This window comes from Ambystoma mexicanum, chromosome 1p, assembly GCF_040938575.1.
Source record: "Ambystoma mexicanum isolate Mex_15411 chromosome 1p, UKY_AmexF1_1, whole genome shotgun sequence".
NCBI classification, from domain to species: Eukaryota; Metazoa; Chordata; class Amphibia; order Caudata; family Ambystomatidae; genus Ambystoma; species Ambystoma mexicanum.
In genome coordinates, this window is record NC_090921.1 from 625,584,007 (window position 1) to 625,606,241 (window position 22,235).

At 43.1% G+C, this 22,235-nt stretch overlaps 1 protein-coding gene and 1 long non-coding RNA gene across 2 annotated transcripts in view; one reads left to right on the forward strand and one right to left on the reverse strand.

Moving 5' to 3' along the window:
* The window catches only part of LOC138577245 (fibrillin-2-like), a 454,244-nt gene that overhangs the window by 394,817 nt on the left and 37,192 nt on the right, over positions 1-22,235 (forward strand). The window contains exons 51-56 of the mRNA XM_069649613.1: positions 975-1,040; positions 5,018-5,143; positions 7,265-7,384; positions 11,886-12,008; positions 16,159-16,290; positions 20,590-20,712. Coding sequence (XP_069505714.1) covers positions 975-1,040; positions 5,018-5,143; positions 7,265-7,384; positions 11,886-12,008; positions 16,159-16,290; positions 20,590-20,712 — 690 coding nt within the window. The remainder of the gene's footprint in view (positions 1-974; positions 1,041-5,017; positions 5,144-7,264; positions 7,385-11,885; positions 12,009-16,158; positions 16,291-20,589; positions 20,713-22,235) is intronic.
* Positions 2,585-3,080, reverse strand: LOC138577261 (uncharacterized). Its single transcript, XR_011303976.1, has 3 exons — positions 2,995-3,080; positions 2,796-2,901; positions 2,585-2,683 (listed from the first exon to the last, which is right to left on the reverse strand). It is a non-coding gene; the product is annotated as an uncharacterized lncRNA (long non-coding RNA).

The window sequence follows — 22,235 nt, forward strand, 5'->3', positions numbered from 1 at the left end:
TCCATGTGAAGATAGGTTGAATTCCCGTTCGCTACTTGAATTTGTTCTAGATGCCTGGGAAATTTACAGGGGGCTGCAACCTTTGGATCTCCAGATGCTTTGGACTACAACTCCCATCAGCCCTAACCAGCTTCGTCAATGGTGAAGGATCATGGGAATTGTAGTCCAGGTCATCTGGAGAGCCACAGGGTGCAGACCCATGGATACGATGTATGCAACTGATGAAGGCAGGTTAAGGATTCTGCTTTTGCATGTGCATGTACCTGCAGAAGCCCGCCTCATTATATTTTACGGCTTTACCCAATGTGCTTTCTTGTACTGATGCAATAAGGGGATGAGTGGGTTCCGCTGAGGCGCCTCTCTGCACTATGCGTGCCTGTACCCCAAACAGGCACTATACACATTGACCAACCACGACTCTCGAAGTCATTTCCTTGAACTTAGTGAACTGTTCATTCGACATGCCTCGAGTATCCTGGAGTGGTCTTGTTGGACCTCATTGCTCTGTCCATCTCAGACATACTTGGATGTCGTTTATATTCTGCCCATCTCTGCCCTGCTGGACTTAGCAGACAGCTTTTCTATCCAATGCTGCGTCGGCTTGTTCCATGCTCGTCCCATCGTCACTAACCCTAGCTTGACAGTGCACTGTCACTCAGTGCAATGTTTTTCAATCTCACTATATAGTCGTTCAATATCTTTTATGTCCTGTATTATTATACAAACTCCAGTCCTTGGGTATGGGGTAAAGTGTTGAGTAGTCAGGGAAAAAAAAAGTTCTCATGGGCGATGTTAAATCAGTGCGATGTGCTCACGTTACGTAAAAAAACATCTCATGGCATGTGACACTCCTCCTTGTGGAACTTTAACGTTACTAGTTTATGGTGCATTCCTCATGGTTAGGAATAATGTACAGACTGAGATGAGAGATTGTATGCCACGCCCTAAAAGTGCTATGTTTTTGTCTTTCCCAGTCGCTTTTCAAGATCTGTGCCCGTATGGGCATGGAGCTATTCCTGGCCTTGGCGATACACGAGAAGGTGAGAAATTACAATTGCTAAAGCTATCCAGTCTTAATATTCCAAGTGGTTGTCAAAGGGGTTTTTGTTAACTTGAGATTGCTGGTTTAGCATATCTGCATTGTGGGTCTCATCATAAGTATGTGGTGCAGTAATTACGGCAGTACAACGGGGGTGACTCTGTTACCTCCACATTACAGCACCACCGTACTATAGGTCTGGCGATGAGGTGGAGGAAAGACCTCCAGCAAAATGCTGCAGATAAATGTGCTGCTTTACCACCGGAAAATCAGCTAAATTAGTGGAATTACACCTGGCAGTGAATCTGCCAAAATCGGCTAAATCAGCGGAATTACTGCTGGCGGTGAATCGGCCAAAATCCTAATGTAGTGCTATGAACTGCAAAAATGGGTACTAACACCGCCATACCACCACTTGTGATCTGGCGATAATTCTTGCAGACCAAGTGGTGGTAATGGTAAATCCTTTTGGCAGTATTCCACCAGATTTATCACTAGAATACTGCCAAACCTGTAATGAGTGGTACACAAAGAGAGGGGGAGTTGTCTTGAAAGCAGTAATGAGGAGACTAAATACTTAGACAAAAACATGGAGGATCCATGCTGCTGAAAATACAATTAGAAAAGTACTTTAATAATTTCAAAGTGTACCAGCAAGGTATCACTAAATTTTAAGTTACTGTAGATTCCAGAAGCAATCGAGGTAGTCTCCTGGTTGAAAAAGCATGTTTATTTTGTAGAAAATATTATGAACACAAAGTGCATAAAAAAATTGGGAAATATTTTATATAAATATAAAATAAGTGTGTTAAAAAATGAGGAATATACAAGAAAGGAGTACTCAAAAAGGGGTTACACAAAGAGAAACATAAAAGCAATTGTCATAAATTGTCATGAATCAAAGTTTGTGAGAAACAAACAAAAGAGTTAACAAGAAGTTACAAAAACTGAGTGGTGACCACAACTTGAGCCAACACTCATCAATTCAGCTTAAATTCAGCCATGACATTTTTACTTAACAGATTCATTCAACTGACAGGTCTGCCTACGTGTATGCGTCAAACGAAGGAATAATAAAAAAACGTAAACTTAGACAGACATCTTGAACACATTTCGGCAAAAGAGCCACCTGTCTGGCAAATTATTTTCAAACAACAAATTACGGTTGCCTTCCTCAGGGCAAAAATTCCACAGAACAACTGAACCCTGGGGGGAAGCAGACATAATCAAAAATGTGTAATAAAGAAGGGGGGATAAAGTCTACCAAGATTGCTCAGAGGAACAGTTAAAAACCAAAAAGTACAAACATTACCTATGTAGGAGACTGTGGTTGAGTGGAGATAACCAGGCGCTATATTGGCCGGGAACCGATCCAAAATCGTCTAGATAGGTGGGCTTGGAGTGACCCTCAACAGTGCAGCATCATCAAGAGCAGGGGATGCGTAAGGAAAAACACTCTCTGAAAGGATGAAAGCAAGTGGAATGTTTACAAACTTGTTGCATAAAAATGATTTTGCAAAAAAAGTTAGCTGTGCAGTAGGATAAAAACAACTACCTGTGAATCGGAATTGCTTGATTGGTGTGTTGATCTAACATATGACTCCGTATTCTGATGCGAGTGTTCACAGGATTTTCAGCAAAAAACTGAAAAGAACGCAAATAATAATAGAAGTGGTAAAGAGATGTGAAAGTGCTAATATTGGGTATAAGAAGCAATAAATGAAGCAGTGTTAAATGGCTCATAATGAGCGCCTACCTGAAAAAATAATAACTTGAAATGCAGCCGAGTGATCTTGGTTGTTGCCAGGACCAGAAGTTTTCGGCGTATTGTCTGATGGAAGTGGAGCCAGTGAAGGCTGTGACTGAAGAACATAAGACAAAGTAGAAAGCGCACGATTAGGAATTATTTAGGATGATTAAGTGGGGAGAAAACAGAAAACTGAAGCGCTCATTACCGGCAGCTCCTGAGTAATTGGGGTGGACTGATTTGGAGCAGGCTGTTCTGCCATGCTGCTCCGAAGTGAATGCAGACAGAAGAAAATGCCGGCGTATAGCTGAGTGAAAAAGGGGGGAGGCGGTATCTGAGGAGTACCTCCTATTGGGCCACGTCACTGAACAACCACGTTAGGTTGACATGTGACGTGCCTCCTATTGCTGGGGAGCCGATTGGTTAATAGAAAAGGGGCCCGGTCTCGCAAAGACGTGCAAGCTGGTGTACCGTGCATCGTGCACCGCTGCAGTGAAAATGAAAAGGCGGGTCTTGGGACATTAAGCTCTTCCGCCCGAAAAGGTGACATGTACAAGAATAAAAATTGATATGTTGGAAGAACAAATGAATCAGTTATTTTGGTGCAATGTTAAAACCCGAATGGGTAAAGTCAAATGTACTGTAGGTGTGAGTGTTGACAAAATGGGATGAGGTTCAGAAAATGAAAGGGCTGTTGCTGATTGCAATAAATCACAACAGCAAAAGAGGACTGGGGCGTTACATGTCAGAAGGAGACAGAAAAGGGAGAACTTTATTCTACAGTAAGGGGAGGAACTCCTCATTGAGTCCGTTAGTATGGGTTGATAAACAATTAATCCATCGTGCTTCTTTCTGTTGGAGGCAGCAAGACACATTTGTTGTGTTTTTAACAACATCTAAAATCCACCAAAAAATATCATTGGCAGAATGCTGCAGTTCAATATAATGATTTACAAGGGGAGCAGATTCCTGTAATGAGGGCCTATATGTTTTCATAATTATGTAGTTATGCCGTTGCATCCCAGATTGAGAGTTGGAGATGCACGTGGAGATGCACTGAGTGCATTCACACAAGTAAACCCCTTTGATAACATTGTGGTGATCTCCATTTCACCTGTTTGCTCCAATGAGGGAAGAATGTTGGACACCCAGCTGATTTAGCCAAGAAGGGACAGTGTTTTGTGGGAATAACACTGGCCCCCACCCATTGTAAGAATTGCCTGCCACAGACATTTAACGAAGTGGTACCAACAAAATTCAACAAGTTCATGCAGTAGTTTCCAATAAAGACGAGAAATTATATCTTTAGGATGGGCAAAACTCTCGTTTTTGGTCTTTTTTCTATTTATTAATAAGATCGGTCCCCTTTTGGTGACTGGGGTGCAGTGAGAAGAGGCCTTTTGGCAGCTCCAGATTTACTCCAGTTTTAGGCTTTGTGAATAAGGTACAAGTTATCAGGAGCAAATTGGAGATGATCAGAGCATCTCTTAATTATCTCCAGTGCAGAGCTATGTGAATTAGGGCCTCTATGACCCTGACTCCTCACATATGCATAAAATGGACATGGAATGGTATTAGCTTAAAACTCAATTAAAATGGCACTCAGAATCGGCACACTGCAAACGATAACAATTGTACGTAAAACACTCTGGGGTTAACTTAAGGGAACGGGCAGTAGTACTCATAGAGGAATATGTCTCTTGTACCGCCAAGCTGGTATTACCACCAATTCTCAGTTGGAAATTTCAAGAGACAAACCGGTGTACTTAATTGGCAGAGTTACTAGTATTGCTGCCACTAGCATTCCAACATGCAACATCCAACATGCAATTTGCAATATTACAAAATGAAGAATGCATTTCTTGTAATTACCACCGCAAGGGCTGGTCTCCTTCTTGAATGCCTCTGGCGGTGGCAGCATAGGTAGTGTCAACAGTGACAGCCCAGTACTTAAGGTTCGCAAAAGTGATTTCACATTGAAATAAAGCGGTTCTACCACCGTGGCAGTATTACCAGTAATGAGCTCTAGCTCCTTCTGTCCGCTATTAACCATGTTACACAGCAAAGTCGCTGCTTCAAAAGCATTTGCTTTTTCTATGTTTTAATTATCATTTCTCTACTTTAACACATAGTTATGGTGTGATCTGTTTTCTGTGGTAGTTTTTGTCCCTCTCTGGCCTGCAGCTTCCATGTGGGAGAGGATTAATGTTGCTCTTTCTTTTGGTCTCCAGATGTGAATGAATGTGCCGAGAACCCAGGTATCTGTGTGAACGGAGCATGCATCAACACAGACGGCTCTTTCCGCTGCGAATGTCCTTCTGGATACAAACTGGATTTCACTGGCGTCAACTGTGTTGGTAAGTAGGGTCTATGCAGATATGATAGGTTATTTATAACGCTCTTAATACACAGAGGTTTCTAAGCGCGGACCTGGGAATCGAACCTGTGTTACTCCGTGTCGTCTTGCTTCAAATGCAAGCACGTTGCCGCTGAGCTATCCTGCCGAGACATTGGGCCTTGCAGGAATCAAACCAAGGCACCTCATGCAAAGCATGCGGGCAGCAGCGGGAAGCTTGATCCTGGTCAATGTGTTATGGTTGCGGTGTTCTGCGCTGCCTGTCTGATTTTGTAGAGGCAGTCGCATTGCATTCAATCTAATGCAGCAGGAGATGAAAGGCAGACAAAGTCTCAGGGCAGACAGTAGAGCCACAGCTATTGAGTTTGGCAGAAATAGAAATAAAGGGACGGTAGGATTTTAAGCCATTCAGTGTTTGGTTAAACTGTCCTGGCCTTGAACCTAAAAACACAACCTCCTTCCTTATGGGTGGGAAATTGATCGGGAATCAGTGACGTTTGGGCTTTATGTTGAAATACAGAATAAAAAATGATGAGGCTGAAAAAAACTATTTTTTAATCGAATTTCCAAAACGCCTTTTTGTTTTATTGTACTTTTTTTTAAATGCAGGGGAGACGCCCCACAGCCTCCCCACCTCCCCCTACCTTAATGTATTCCCTTAACCCACATCTCATCTATTTTATGCGAAAAAAGTGCAATAAAGTTGATCAATTTCATAAGAAAAATTCAGCGTTTTTGGTCTCGCTATTTTGTCGTTCGTTTTTTGGAGGGAATACCTGTTTGGTGTACTAGAACGAAGTGCTGTGTACTATTGCACTCACAACCATATGCCAGAAACCAGTGGAGGTCCTAATGTGCTGTGGACATTTGCTCCTGCAGACCAGCATGTGAAGCTTGATTGGCTGATGCACGCTTGGCTTTTTGAGGGAGTTTTCGGGGGGAAATATCTAGAAATGACTGATGTCATGCCTCATTACACGGTAGGCGGTAAGGGTTTACCGGTACCGGTATTTTACCAGTACCGGTAAATCCTTACCGCCTTACTACGAGGTCCCTTTACGGGTTGGGGAGTTTAACGCCTGCTTTTTGCAGGCGTTAAAAACCAACCCGCAAAGGGACCAGTGGAGATAATTACGGTACCGCAATTTGTTGTACCGTAATTAGCGCCTTCCCCATTCCCATAGAGCCCTATGGGGCAAAAATGGGAATGGGGAAGGGCAATGGTGGAAGGGGGAATTACTGCCCCACCAACCTTGGAATAGGGCGGTAATTCCTCTTTCCACCAAGGTGGTGCCGGTATTTTACCGCCTACCGTGTAATGAGGCCCATTGAGTCACACAGAGAGCAGCTTCCAGTACAAAGTCGCTCATTTGGCCTCGTAGCTCAAAAGATCAGAGTACCACAGTCACAAAAGCATGTTTCTGGTTTATAGTGATTGTATCGAATACCTTAGCATCTAAAAAAAAGCAACGGAAACAAAGCATCAAATGCATTTTTTTCTTTTTTTTATGGGTGGGGTTCCCCCACAACCCCTGTTTTTTTACCCCTTAAAACCCATTATAATAAAATTAAACCTTTACCTTTGAAAAAAATTCATTCAATGCTTTTTTTGATGCATGTTATTCAATGCTTTGTATTCGATGCAATGACGGATACCATGTTTCTGAGTCTGAGCCCCCTCACCCTCAAAAGGGACCTGATGAAGGAGACTCTTCAGTTTGGTGCTAATCCATCTCGTGAGGTAGTGGTTGGGGGTGGCCGGGGGCACAAGACATAATCCACCAACAGCAGATACAAAACATGAACTCCCCAGAACATTCATGGGGCTGCCGACGAGCTTTGTTTTTTGTAAGTGAGATACACGTGCATCTGCTCGACTTCCAGTTGATTAGTCCATATGTATTCGGGCACTTGTCTAGCACTTTTCCCTTGTATGCAATATGCACACAGAAGCCAGTGGGCTGGATGGAAGTTCACCCAGTCACACGGTGTCAGGCCCGCCTCATGTCTCTTTGAGTATCTTCACAGGAAGAATAGATGAGGGCAAATGGAAACCTTGCTGTTATGCGCCTGTGCGTTCCCTGGATAACTCTGGCATTGTTGCTTGTCTTTCCTTTCCTAGATACGGATGAATGCTCCATCGGGGACCCGTGCGGGAACGGAACCTGTACCAATGTGGTTGGCGGATTTGAATGCGCATGCGACGATGGGTTTGAGCCTGGTCCCATGATGACATGCGAAGGTAAGGCAGCTCAGCCCTCCTTACACTATCACATTACATTACATGGCAGTAACCACACCATCCTGTGAAGGCATATACCATTATCACGACTTCCTACACCTGAATATATCAGGATACAATGATGTTTTCTCTCATTTTGGATGCAAAAGGGCAGGGAGGATCGAGATTTTAGCTATCATAGTTGAATTCAGGGGAGTTGCTAGGTCTGGAAAAGACCCGGGGCTAAGCTGATGTCGGAACTGTTGGGACTGGTAGTCTTTTGGCTGTAGCTCCTGAGATTCTATCCGGGGCTACAACCAAAAGATCAGGGGCTATAGCCCCCTTAGCCCCCCCCCAGCAACACCCCTGATTGAATTGCTGCAGTTTGTGGATCTGCTTAGATTCACATGCTATGCATAGTACGGCATCTAGTGGTTGACTTAGGGTACTACATCTTCAGTTTCCAATTTGAAAAACTGGGCGTGGACAGGGGTGTTCCTGTAACACTATCCCTATCATACGTCTACAGAGACCCACAATCCTTCACGCATCGACATCCTGAGATTGGGGATTTTGGGCCATCGGTTGGCAGCAACTTTGAGACTAGCGATTGCTTCCAACGGGTATCGCTGTGCTGGCTGTTGCTGCATTTTTTAAACACTGTTCATGAGGCCTTCCAACCCGAGATACACTTTAGATTGGGAAATTCATAACTAGAAAAGTTCACTTTTTTTAAGCCTTTAGCATTTATTTAAAAACCAATAGGTGTTCTTAAAGTTGGGCAATGCCATGCAAGCAAAGTGCCAGCCCGGTCCGAGCCCCTCTGTATAGTGTCCAAGGTGAGACTTGGGACTCTAGTGGGCTCTGAAAGATTGCCTTTTGTTTTTGCAGTCGGCGTACACAGAGTGCCCAAGTTCTTTACTGAAGCAGGGCCTCATCCTCAGAAGCCTGGAGGGCTTGCAGCTAGCAGGCCATGTCACATTAGCTTTCATAGCATCTGCCTGCTTCTTACATTAAAGACACATTTAATCTGATATCTGTGTGTTGGTGGAAGGAAGTGACACTTGGTAAGCTGCACTTCCAGGTCATGTGGTTCAAAACCCAAACTCCCACCTTAAAGATAGCCCCTTTGCCTCCTGTGACCAGAGTTTTAGTTGCAAGCATATTCCTTGGCTTAGAATAATCGAGCCACCAGGAGATCCAATGATGCTAAAACAATTGATGTGCTTCCACTTTGAGATGTTGGCCTTTGTAAACCGAGATCTTTAAAGGGTGAAGTTTTGCCTGTGAAAGCTTAGTTTGTTGTTGTTCCTTTTCAGCAGAACAAAGCATCCTACTGAGAAATGTTTGCCATCTTAATAAAACATCATGGTTAAAAGTGACACTAGGATGCATATTTTTATGACTTTCATTACATAAACGTCCCCTTTGTGCAAGAGCAGCATTGCATGGTATTAGCACCAGGATCAAAAATGCGATATTGCATGTAAATTTCCTTCCAATTCATTTTTGCAAGAGTGCAATCATTGTCTTATTTTGCTAAGACGAAATGGTTTTAGTCCTAGGGCAAACTTTACCTTGGTAAAAAATGCATTGCAGGACCATTTGTTCTAATACTGTGCAATTGTCCTTGAATCAGTGCCATGTTCCTGTTATACAGCTTCAGGTGTCGCTTTTACAGCAATCGAATTATAGAGCAATCAGGTGAAAGAGAACATTGCCAATCTCAAGTAGTGCAGAAGGTCAGAGGTGATGGTGTGACATTTCCACACTGATATCGATTTGGGACTCGACATGAATAACGATAAAGATTACAAAAATATAATTGAAAATAAACAGACAAAAGCAAAAAAACGTACAGAACTAATAGCAAAATTCGCAAACGAAACGTCTGGGTTCTCGCTAGAAGGAATCATAATTCTGTATAAGCAATGCTTCAGCCCAATGATTCTATATGGGCTAGAGGCATTAGCAATGGAAAAACTTGATTGGCTAGATATACTTGAAGGGCGATTCTGGCGAAGACTTCTCAAATTAAGCCCAAGTACATCCATTCAATATATCCGATTGGAATTAGGTTTAACATCTTTAAAAAGCACGTTATGGATAAAGTCTGGAGCTTTGCATTTAAAAATACATTCTTCTCCACAGTGTAAACTTCTCGATTTATTAGAGGACAGAAATAGAAGGAACGATACATTTGAAAGTATCTGTGATAACATCTTTAATGCAATCCAATGGCATCCATTATACTATAAAAAGACGGCATACGTAACTTTGAAACGGATATATTCAAACAAGATTAAATTGTGGGATTGGACTAAAAACTATGAACATATAGAACAACTAAAGAACTATAGTCTCATAACCGGGATTGTGCATAAATACCTTCAAGCAGAAAGGTATCTGAAAAGAAGTCCAAATCCCGCAGTTAGGCAATTCTGATTTCTGCTGAGAACTAACCAACTTCCTCTGTTAACAATCACGGGGGCACAACTAAAAATCCCGCGGGAGGAAAGAATATGCAGAATATGTAAAAAGACTAATAACTTGGAATCCCCACAACATGTTCTGCTACAGTGCCCTGAATTAAGCACAGAGTATATGATATATTTTGGAGATTTGGTCCATAATTACGAGTCAGTCCATATAAGACTATACCATCTGTGGATATGTATTAAAAGAAAGTTGAATGAGCGGTTGGACAGCAACTTGATGAGGACTGTAAATTAAATTACACAAATGCTCATATTAAGATGTCTGGACCATATAATTAGTGTACTACAACTGCTACAACCAATGATGATGTCCTAACACTATGTAAGAATGAAATGTGTGCTTAGTGATAAGGTTTTTAGAATGAATTTTAATACAGTGCAATGAGATAAAGTGTACAATTCTTAATATGTTTGAATACTGCTTAATTATTGTAAATTAGTAACCAATGTGACTGTAAGCAGTGTAATTGTGATTTTACGAAATTTTAACAAAAATTTGTAAAGTTTTGCTTTTGAAACTAAACAAATAAATAAATAATAATAATAATGATATCGATTTCTGCACCAAAATAAAACCTTGACAGACTGACAGTAAATCCAGTTGCATTCCTTAAACGGCCTCTGTGGCCATCATATTTTATTAATTATTAAGGCAAAATCCAGAGTTAAATATAAATGATTGCGGGGAGCTCTGCAGCTTCGGAAGTCGGATGGCAGAGGCTTGAGTGGCGAATGTTGCACAGTCTCAGACTTGGCAGTCGTTTGTTAGGTTTTTCAACCAATGCCACAAACGCACTACGTCACCTGCAGACACAGAGGCTTCTACTGATGCCAGAAACCAGCTATGGCTCTTAGGTTGCTCCTCCTCCTAGAACGCCCCAAGCCTGTGTGGTCTCTGGTGTGCTCCAGTCACCTGCTTTTTGCGCCTTCAGGAAACCGGATCTGTCCCAGGGTTCCAACTCACTGGTGGAACAAACAGGAGCACAGTCAAGGTGCCTAATTTTGTTTAGGAGCGCTGATCACAAACAAAGCCGGTCAGTCCTGAGACACCCTTCACACAAAGGGAGTACAAGCTAAATAGTGTCTAGCGGTGGCAAAGGTTTAGGACTTTCAGTGATGAGATTGGGTCAGGATGAAGCTACAGCAGTCAGGCAGTGGAGAGAAAAGAACTGGATCGAGAAACAATGGTGGGGGAACTCGAAGACTGTGGAAGAGTGAAGATCCCAATGGAGGTTATAGACCAGCCTATAGAAGAATAAAAAGAGGACTCCTTACAACTCGAACAGAAGACAGAATTATCACATGTCTTGAACTTTCATCACAGCGGAATCGGCTGAATTCTCAATTAGTTGGTAGAGGTGGACTGAGCAACAGAATAATCGCTAAGCCTGAAATGTGTCGGTGCTCTTCCCATGCCAACCCACCTGCTGGTGCCACCGACCTGCATGGACCGTATGATCAGATGCAAATGTAACTAATGGGGAATAACGTTGCTCTCCTTATCAGATAATGTGTTGTAGAAAGAGAAAGTACAAGGACGCTCGAAAAAGTTGTAGACTTTTAGCAAGCATTTGAGCGTTTTGCATATAGCTGAAGAACCTTGAGAGAATCCAGGGTGTATATCACTTTGACACCCTATAACGTCACGATGGTGGGAGTGAGGCATGACACCTCAGTAAATGGTGATGTTTTTTGGGGGTCTCATTTCACAAGGGGTTTCTGAGAGAAGACTACATCTGGAAGGGACATGGAAAGTGAGTGGGGCTTTGTCCAGAATGGTCTTTGTGTCTTAGTACGTGTGAACAGTTTGGAAGGTTTGTACTCAGGGAATTGCGTCATCTAGAAAGGTAGTGGGTCTTGGACCATAAGGAGAAGGGCACCCAGAAATATTTCATTCACCCTAAACATGCCTACTCTCCCAACCAGAATATAAAGAAGAAACACAGATATCGTTTCAGGATATGCTCCGATTGCTCGATGCCAACGGTCTCTAATTTCCTTTGCTCCTTGTCTCGCCTTTGCAGATATCAATGAGTGCTCGCTGAACGCGCTACTCTGTGCCTTCCGCTGTATCAACACATTCGGCAGCTATGAATGTACCTGTCCTGCTGGATACACCCTCAGAGATGACAGGAGGATGTGCAAAGGTAGGTGTGCAACACTCCATGTGTTCAGCAGTGCAACTCAAGAGAGCTGGTGCCGTCCCCCTGTTACTCCCCATCCCTCCTTCTGATGTTTTGCTGATCATTACCTACATTTCTGTCCAGGAATGTAATTTTACTATTATTTTCATCACTAAAAAACTCTATGCACGAGCTGTTATTCACGTTTCATGAGCGTTTCTCATGAGAGTCTTCTAATCATGTCACCCTGCACATTATTTTTTATTTATTTTTTGCATTTCTAAAGCGCACTGGCAGCCCAGGGGCATCGAGGCGCTGTTACATTGCCTTAGCAAAGCCTTTCACTCTTTTTTAGTATGGTTTCTCTCAGCCCTGCATATAGAGAATGAGAAACACCGGCCCATAGATGGATTTCAGGGCTTCCCTTAAGCTTTCCCTTGCCTACGTGTAGGTAGCAGTGTTGAGCAGTCAAGGCCAACTTCTGGTTACAGAGCAGAAGCTTTGACGAGACAGCTCTGTACTTTTTGCTTTTTCCTGACTGATTTGCAGACGCTTTATTCCAAAATGAGTCTGAATCTGTACCATTGCAAGCCTTTTCACATATCAATCTGTGAGTTATTGTGGTTGATGAAATACAGTACCTTGAGGAGGCTGTCGAGGACAGAATTCCTGTGTTAGAAATCCAGCTAACCATGTTCCCTTTGTGTGAGAGTGAATCTATGAAACCATAAATGGTTTTGGCTGCTACCTGCCTGAATGATGTCTGTGATTGCTGAGTGGCGACGGCACCATGTGTGCTTGCCCGTGACATTTTAAATCTGGCCACCAAATATTTGACTAGATGCAAATCCAATGCACAGCTGATTTGGCATTTAGTCGACAATTATTTGGTTTAACCCGTCAGTGCCCGCTTTTATTGTATCTACCCCAACCCTGGGATGACCCCTACACTGAAGAAGATCCTCAGGAAGGCTTGCTGTTGCAATCAGCCATGTCTAATGTGATGGTTATGCTCTGCTGGACCTGTAACTGGACCAGAAGGACCCAGCAGATTGATGCTTTCTTCACACCCCCAGCAGGAACAGCTGGGTCAAATGCCTGAAAAGAACCCCTTCTTCATGAGAAGTCTTGCTGCTCATCCTAGCTGAGTCAGATCAGTCATGAAGAGTGGGGTGCGCAAGAAACCGCAGAGTGCTGGCGACAGATAGAGCCAAAAGCGGATTGTTACAAAACCAAAATTCCACAAAGAGATCTACAAGTTTCATTTGCACAGTGAAGAGTTCCTTTCTTACCTGAATTCTGTCTGCTGGAACATGCCTTTGTCTGACATGTTCTCGAACCCGCCTGCCATTGATTTCATGTGGCTGCTTAGTGCCCCTTAACCTTCAATTCCTAGTTCTTTTGCCTTTATTTAAGGGAGGGTAGAGTAACCTGTGGGCCAGTTGCTGTCTGCTTGCCTGCAGCCCATCATTGTCGCCACCACAGATCTGTCAATGAATAACCAGGGATCAGCAATGTCACTGGTGACATTTGACTTCTCATACTTGCAAGGTTTGCCAGCTAATATATGACTATTGCAAGTAGAGGCCTAAGCAATAGAGCCCCAGGACCAGATTCTCCTCAGCGAATCATAGCTCAGTTTTCCCCATTCATTTCTATAAGAGACAGAACTGTGGTTGAGCAGATTCAGATCTGAAGGCATCCCCAATAGAATAAGCACTGGACTCAGACCCTTACCTGGACAATAAATACCTCCCTTGACAGAAGATTGAGTTTGTCTTTTAATACATTTGTGGCATTACAGTCGCATATTCGGTTCACAGGTGGTGACTAGAAACGAACGCTGTGTTCATGCATCCTGATGTGCCCATTACCGTACCGCTTGTTCTTAAACTTTGAATTTCCCCACCCTCACTCAGCAAGGCTTGAGAAGCCTACACTAGTTACCAGTAAAGGAAAGAGTAGACTTCAGAGCACTTTGCACAGATCGCAGGGCACAGCATGTGCAGGTGAATGTGAAACAGCGTGATGCTGTATCCTGCCTACACTGCCTAGTTTCGCCACGCTACTTTGCCTTGTAAGTGGCACACAGCTCACATAATGGGAGACTTTCGATCCTAGAGGAGGAATTGCAGGATCGAGCTGCCACAAAGAGCCCCTGCTACATCCAGATGCTACCAAGGGAGCACTTGGGAACCCATCGAAGCGTCACTGAGAAAGCTCCAGGCGACTCAATTTGCCCCAAAACCTGCAGATAATGTCCATGGTTTCAAGTCGCTGATGCTTGTTTTTCATTGTTTATTGGTACAAAAAGCAATTATGTAAAGCGTTACAACCAATTACCGCTCGCCTAAATATGTGGACATCAAGGAGATTGATTCGGCAGCCAAATATGCTGTAGCTATTCAGCTTCTGAATTCCGTCTCCAGACAGAGGGATACATCTGGATAAGCTCTTCATCAACAGCTGTCTATCAAGACTAGCTTAAGCCTATGTATGTTTCCACAGTCTGCTAGGCCATCTACATTGGTATTCTTGGAAGTTCGGATGTGACCACATACTGGGTAAGGAAGAAAGGAAAATGACTTACACAATGGACCATACTTGATGAGCTTTGATAGCAGATTCACACGCCTTTGGGAAAGATCCTTTGGGATGAGGGCTAGAGGATGTCAGCAGGCATGGGGTCATGTTTGTACAAGAAGGCATGCATGGATAGCAGTAGCTAGTGGCATGTTTACACTGCAACAGGCATTTCTAATGAGGATGCATTTATATTGATCCATGATCATTTCAGTGCAAACTGCGACAGAACGAAGGTCAGCAATTCAACAGCTCGCGTGCTTATGGCCAAAGGTCTCAAACTGAGAGTCTGCACCCATTTTCTTCTTTGCCTTGGTGGAACTAAAGACTGCTCACCCCTTTGCCAGGCTACGTCTGTCTGGGACCCATGAAAGCGTGACTGTTTCCGGCACGTCAGGGAGATGGGCTACATGAATTTTGATATGAGGTAGTTGGAGGAATACATGGGAAACATGGAGAACGGGAGGTGCATTGTGCATGCAAAGATGCAAAATAAGGTTCATGTTGATTATATGTGAAGAGAGGACATGGAGCACAGTGTCACAGTGAGAGAGTAGGACTCTGCCCTGGACACACCATGGATGGGGCAGTGAAGCGAATTTGACATGCTACAGAGGCTAGTTTATGAGCGCATCTGATAATTGGTAGGAGGGAGAAACTGGAAATAATATAATATTTTGCGTCTGTGCCTGAGGATGCATTTCTTAATAGTTGGGGAAGTGAGGGAGCACAATGGGGATCTTGTTGAAGGAGGAAGAAGAGTACTATAGTCATTCAGGGGGTTAGGATTTGGAAGGACATGTGGAAATTGATGGATCAGATCTACAGTTATTAAAGCAGTTGCATTTCCTGTCACAAATCAGCCTTAAGTTGCAAATATGAGTCTTCTTAATTAGAATATAGCAATCGCCCCAACGTCCGGGTGCGAGCAGAGCCAGTAACTCCCTTCTAGCCAGAGCCTCGGTAAGCCTGAGCAAGTCAAGGCCCTCTGTGAGAGTTCAGGGGTGAAATTGAAAAGATAATGAAATTTAAATAAAGGGCTGTTAGTATCCTTTTATGCCACGAACAAGGGAGTGATAGCTACTCGCACCCCGGTACTCCCTTTGGGTTATAATTAGCATTTTTTTTAATGGGATATGTGCAGCATGTGTGTTGCACATGGCCAATCTCCCATCCCCCAATCTCCCATAAAAAAACAAAAGTAGCAATCTCCTTAGTAAATAGAAAAGCGACATAGTCTGTTTTCTATGTTCATGGTAGGCTGGTGCAGACTGCATGGGAATGAGGCATGTGAAGATGTGAAGTCCCGAGATTCAGTTAAGTGGAAGCAATGGGGGACTGCGAGTGGAAACAGGAAGGGGCTGCGGTCCAAATCAAAATATGGCAGCACCCAGGGGAAGAGACGCGGGTGGCTGCGGAGATGCAGGCAGGCTCTATCTATCAGATTCTGAGCGCCTTTCCACCGTAATGTGTTTCTAGAAAGAAGGCATTCAACTGTCCTCTCAATTGGATGTAACTATGTTGTGAGATCTTCTCATGTTCCAGGAGGGAATGAGGTGAAGAAATAATTCTGTCTTGTGGTTCATTGCAGATTTGGATGAGTGCTCAGAAGGTCTTCACGACTGTGAATCTCGTGGGATGGTTTGCAAGAACCTCATCGGCACATTCATGTGCATCTGCCCACCTGGGATGCAGCGACGGCCAGATGGTGAAGGTTGCATGGGTAAGGGCATCGCGCTTGGATTCTAATAACATACATAGTGAGACGCTATACCAGTGCTTCCCTTTTGTGCACACCAACATTAGTCACATGTATTAAAGGACGCATACACGTTCCATCCGCCATGATATTTGTCATTGCTCTAGTGTGATATAAGGAAAATCACTTTTTTTCCATACTCTTGACCCTTTTTAAGAGCACTTTACGGCCGGTTAGAAGAAGAGAGAAGCATTACAAGCACACCCCATTAGTTACAATAAAGGAGAATACAGATATGCTGCATCCTTCCTTGATGATATCGGTTAGAAGAGGAGATTAGCAATACAAGCACCCCCCATTAGTTACACTAAAGGAGAATACAGATATGCTGCATCCTTCCTTGATGATATCGGTTAGAAGAGGAGATTAGCAATGCAAGCACCCCCCATTGTTTCAATAAAGGAGAATACAGATATGCTGCATCCTTCCTTGATGATATCGGTTAGAAGAGGAGATTAGCAATGCAAGCACCCCGCATTAGTTGCACTAAAGGAGAATACAGATATGCTGCATCCTTCCTTGATGATATCGGTTAGAAGAGGAGATTAGCAATACAAGCACACCCCATTAGTTACAATAAAGGAGAATACAGATTTGCTGCATCCTTCCTTGATGATATCGTTTAGAAGAGGAGATTAGCAATGCAAGCACCCCCCATTAGTTGCAATAAAGGAGAATACAGATATGCTGCATCCTTCCTTGATGATATCGGTTAGAAGAGGAGATTAGCAATACAAGCACCCCCCATTAGTTACACTAAAGGAGAATACAGATATGCTGCATCCTTCCTTGATGATATCGGTTAGAAGAGATTAGCAATACAAGCACCCCCCATTAGTTGCAATAAAGGAGAATACACATATACTGCATCCTTCCTTGATGATATCGGTTAGAAGAGGAGATTAGCAATACAAGCACACCCCATTAGTTGCAATAAAGGAGAATACAGATATGCTGCATCCTTCCTTGATGATATCGGTTAGAAGAGGAGATTAGCAATGCAAGCACCCCCCATTAGTTGCAATAAAGGAGAATACAGATATGCTGCATCCTTCCTTGATGATATCGGTTAGAAGAGGAGATTAGCAATACAAGCACCCCCCATTAGTTACACTAAAGGAGAATACAGATATGCTGCATCCTTCCTTGATGATATCGTTTAGAAGAGGAGATTAGCAATGCAAGCACCACCCATTAGTTACACTAAAGGAGAATACAGATATGCTGTATCCTTCCTTGATGATATCGGTTAGAAGAGGAGATTAGCAATGCAAGCACACCCCATTAGTTGCAATAAAGGAGAATACAGATATGCTGCATCCTTCCTTGGGGATAGCAATTAGAATGTAATGTAAAGTGCTCTTATAATGCCCGGATAATGGAAAGGCAAATACAGAAACCTTTTCTGTCAATAGACGCAGGTCGGAAGTACTGGTTACCTCTCTATGATGTTTGTGGTTGGTACCGACCGGGCAGGTTAGCCATATGGGCAGCCCTCAGATTGTGGAGTGCAAACATTAACAGATGGTTGTTGATAGAAGATGGATCAGTTCTGAATCTGTTAAGTACACTACACTGACCTGGAGGTCATCTGAAGGAACGTGGGAGGTGTAAGGAGAGAGAAGCATTACACGCAGATCCCCTTGATTACAATAAAGGAGATTACACACATGCTGCATCCTTCCTTGGTGATACCTCCCATCAAGGGAAGGTCTACCCATAACAGGGCCTCTGGACTTGTTACCAGCGGTAGCTAGAAATGTGACTCCAGTCAGGCCCTATGTGCAGTTGCACAGTACCTAGAGGCCAAATGTAATGTAATGGGCATTTGTATAGTGCTTTTCACCTCAACCTCAACGTGCTGTAGGTTGAACGCCCTGGGGAACCAAAGTCCAAGGGCCTCATTACATGGTAGGCGGTAAGGGTTTACCGGTACCAGTATTTTACCGGTACCGGTAAACCCTTACTGCCTTACTACGAGGTCCCTCTGCGGGTTGGTACATTAACGCCTGCTTTTAGCAGGTGTTAAAAAACGAACCCGCAAAGGGACCGGGGTGCTAATTACGGTACCGCAATTTGCGGTACCATAATTAGCACCTTCCCCATTTCCATTATGCCCTATGGGGCAAAAATGGTAATGGGGAAGGGCAATGGAGGAAGGAGGAATTACCGCCTTCCCAACCTTGCAATAGGGAGGTAATTCCCCTTTCCTCCAAGGCGGTACCGGTAAATTACCGGCATGAACCATGGCGCTAATAGCGCCATGGTTTACCACCTACCGTGTAATGAGGCCCCAAGTATGGGAAATTTGTCAGAGAGTTATAGAATGTGTCTGTGTGCATTTTAACCAATACAAAGCTAGGTAGGGGGGGGCAAGTCCCTGCTAGTCACCCATGTTGAGCAGGCAGGTGGCTGTGTGCAGATAGTTAGTCTGGAGATTATGCAAGACAGATAATATGTGTGCAGCTAGACCAAATTATTTTGTGGTACATAGCTGCATTCTAGTGGAAGAGGTGTTGTGCAAAGTATGCAATGCGGGAGAGGCATTATGAATGCAGCTAGACTGAATTTCTATCATGGGGATAGCTACATTCTAATGGCAGAGGTGTTATGCAAAATGTGAAAAGCGGGAGAGATATTATGTGTGCATCTAGACCGAATTGTATTGTTGGGGGTAGCTGTATTCTAATAGTAGAGGTATTGTGCAAAGTGTCTTCGGGTAGTGCATGGGTGCTGAGGGTAGTCTGGAGAGTATGCAACATTATGTGTGCAGCTAGGCCCAATATTTACCATGGGGGATAGCTGCATTCTAGTGGCAGGGGTTTTATACAAAGTATGTGAAGCAGGAGAGTCATTATATGTGCTACTAGACCACATTTTACCATGGGGGATAGCTGCATTCTTATGGCTGGGGGGTTGTTCAAATATGTGAATCCAGGGTGGCATTATGTGTGCAGATAGGTTGGATTTTATCATGGGGTTAGCTGCATTCTAATGTCATGGGTGTTGTGAAAAGTGTCTTAGAGTGGTGTATGGTTGCTGAGGGTCATCTGGTGAGTATGCGAGAGAGAACATTATGTGAGCAGCTGGACTAAATTTTACCAGGGGGATGGCTGCATTCTAATGGCAGAGGTGCTGTGCAAAGTATGCAACGCGGGAGAGACATTATATGAGCAGCTAGACCGAATTTTGTTGTGGATATCTACATTCTAATGGTCGAGGTGATTCTCTTGGTAGATTTATCAAGTGCACTACATTGGCCACCCTGGAAATTCATTCAAATGCAGTACATTGTGTCTTCTCCAATCCATTGGAATGTAATTAAATGCAGTACATTAGCTATCCTCACAATTCAGCTAGATGCAACACCTGGGCCACCCCTTGAAATCTATCCGAGTCCCATTCCTCGACCACCCACAAAGTTCACCAGAATGCACCGCAGTGACTGCCCTCACAGTTCATCCAATTGCAATTCATAGGCTAACCTCGCAGCTCATCCAAATGCGACACATTGGCTCACTGTTCTATGGTGATATGTTACTTCTGTTGTCCTACTGGGATTACGCTGTTATCTCAAGGGGTGAGGGTAGGGTTATTTGTGATGCCATGCCTTGAGGGCCCTCTAGAAGGTCAGGTGATCATCTTTGTGTCGTAAGTTAAGAAGCAGCAAGGTGGTACAGGTAGTGGGGGCTTGGACAGAGAAAGTGGTGCCTCCATTCCTGGTTGCTTTCAAAGGGAGAATCACCAGAAGGAGAGCAGTACCTGATTGCAGGTTTCTAGTGTGGTGATAGTGGGAGATGTTCTGTTGCAGGTAGTTAGGGCCTGTCTTGTGTAACGCTAGGTGTGTAATACACATCAATTTGAAAGTGACCCGCCGTCCAATTGGGAGCCTGTGGAGGGTACGGAAATGTGTTCCCGCGCTGCCATACTTGTAATGAGCCACCGTGTCCTTGCAGACCCCAATAATTGTGGCCCTCCCTTCCACCATTTTTTGTACTGAGGTTAAGTAGTTAATCCTGCCCTCTTCATAATCAATCCCGGTCCTTCAATGTGGAACTGCACTCACTTGAGCACACACATGTTCACAGCGGCATTGCGGCATCCTTGGTTGCGAGTTGCAGCCTTCTTGTTCTTTTGTCATTGCCCCACGTTTAAGACACAGACTATACACTTGCACCAATAAGAGTTGTATGCTTCCAGGCATTATTGAAAAAAGTTTGCTTGCATAAACCAAGCTAATTAAATGCATTGTTTCCCCTACAGATGAAAATGAATGTCGCAAGCCGAGTATTTGCCCCAACGGCCGCTGTGTGAACAATGTTGGAAGCTACAGGTGTGACTGCAACGAAGGATTCCAAGTCAGCCCCTCGGGCACCGAGTGCATTGGTAGGTCTTCCCCCCAAAAAACTCTGATGCTCCAGTTGTACCCAAACTTGAATGCTTGATGATATAAACAGACATAGGTTTCACCAAAAATACATTCCTATACAATAAAATACAATAAAGTGCTAGTGCCTAACTTTAGAATAGTAATCATATTCATGATCTTTGTAAACAATAGGACTGATACTCCATAACATTGTCGATTAATCAGGGTATCATGAATGTTAAAACAATATGTCTGTGCACTCGTGCTTTGCAACTTAATTACCAAACTGGGGATACAGATAATCATTGATTTGAGTAGTCAATCTTTTCCCCATCCTGTATTAGTAAATACTAATTTATCCACCACGAAATAAAATGCTTATAACAGGATTTTAACAGGACGGCAATTTTAAATACTACAGAGACCCATCTAGCTATGTCCTGATGCACACATGAAGGGGAAAACTATTGGTCATATTGCCTAACAGGTATGCAGCTTGTAAAAATAAAGCAGAAAATAGAGCCTGAGATCTTACATATAAGTGTCAATGTGAGTCACATGTGATAAACAATAAATAGGAAAAAAGAGTGAAAAAGATAGATAAAACAAGAGACCCTTACCAGGAAAGAGGTTATAAAAGAGAAGAATAGATTCAGGACTGTAGAAGAATCAGAAAATAAAATCAATAGAAAAAAGGAGAAAATATAACAATCCACAGACCAATGTACCTGTTATTATTTTAGAAAAGCAAGCATGAGATGTTAAAAAATGACAGAACACAAATTAGAAAAGAGGTAGGGGGATACTGTCATATAGAAGAGAGAATAAGTATACTATCTAAACACCCAGAAATGTGTATAATTCCTCATCTATATTATGTCCTTTCGGATATTTGCTTTCAAAGTGAATAATATATTTCGTCTCTTCTTGTCTCAATTGTTTTTCACTGTCGCCACCTCTTGGGCTGATGTCGACCTTAAAGATACCAAAAAATGTTAGAGTCTTAGGATCACCATCATGGAACTCAGAAAAGTGTTTAGCCATGGGGTATGCATGGTCCTTATTGGTGATAGTTCTAATATGCTGCAAAATCCGCACCTTTAGTTTGCACTTTTTTACTGCCCACATACCACTTGTTGCAGGGACATGTTAAAACGTACACCACTAGCTCAGACTCACAATTAATTTTACCCTTAATTTGCATTGGTGTTTTGAGAATGGGGTGAGTGCAGCTGTTACATTTAAAAGCATATTTACAAACTTTGCATTTTCTGCACTTAAAAAAGCCATTACTCGCCCATGAAAGCCAATTATTGCCTTTTGTGGTGTAGTCAGAAGCCATGTAACTTTGTACTACCAGATCTTTGATGGATGTACTCTTGCGGAAAGTTAGATGTGGATGTTTGCATAAAATTTTACCCAAATCATTATCTGCCATCAAAACTTTCCAATATTTGTTGATGATATTGCGTATCTTTGGTGAGTAACATCCAAAGGTTAGAATTAGTCTGATAGTACTTTCTTCTGTACTCTCTTTAAG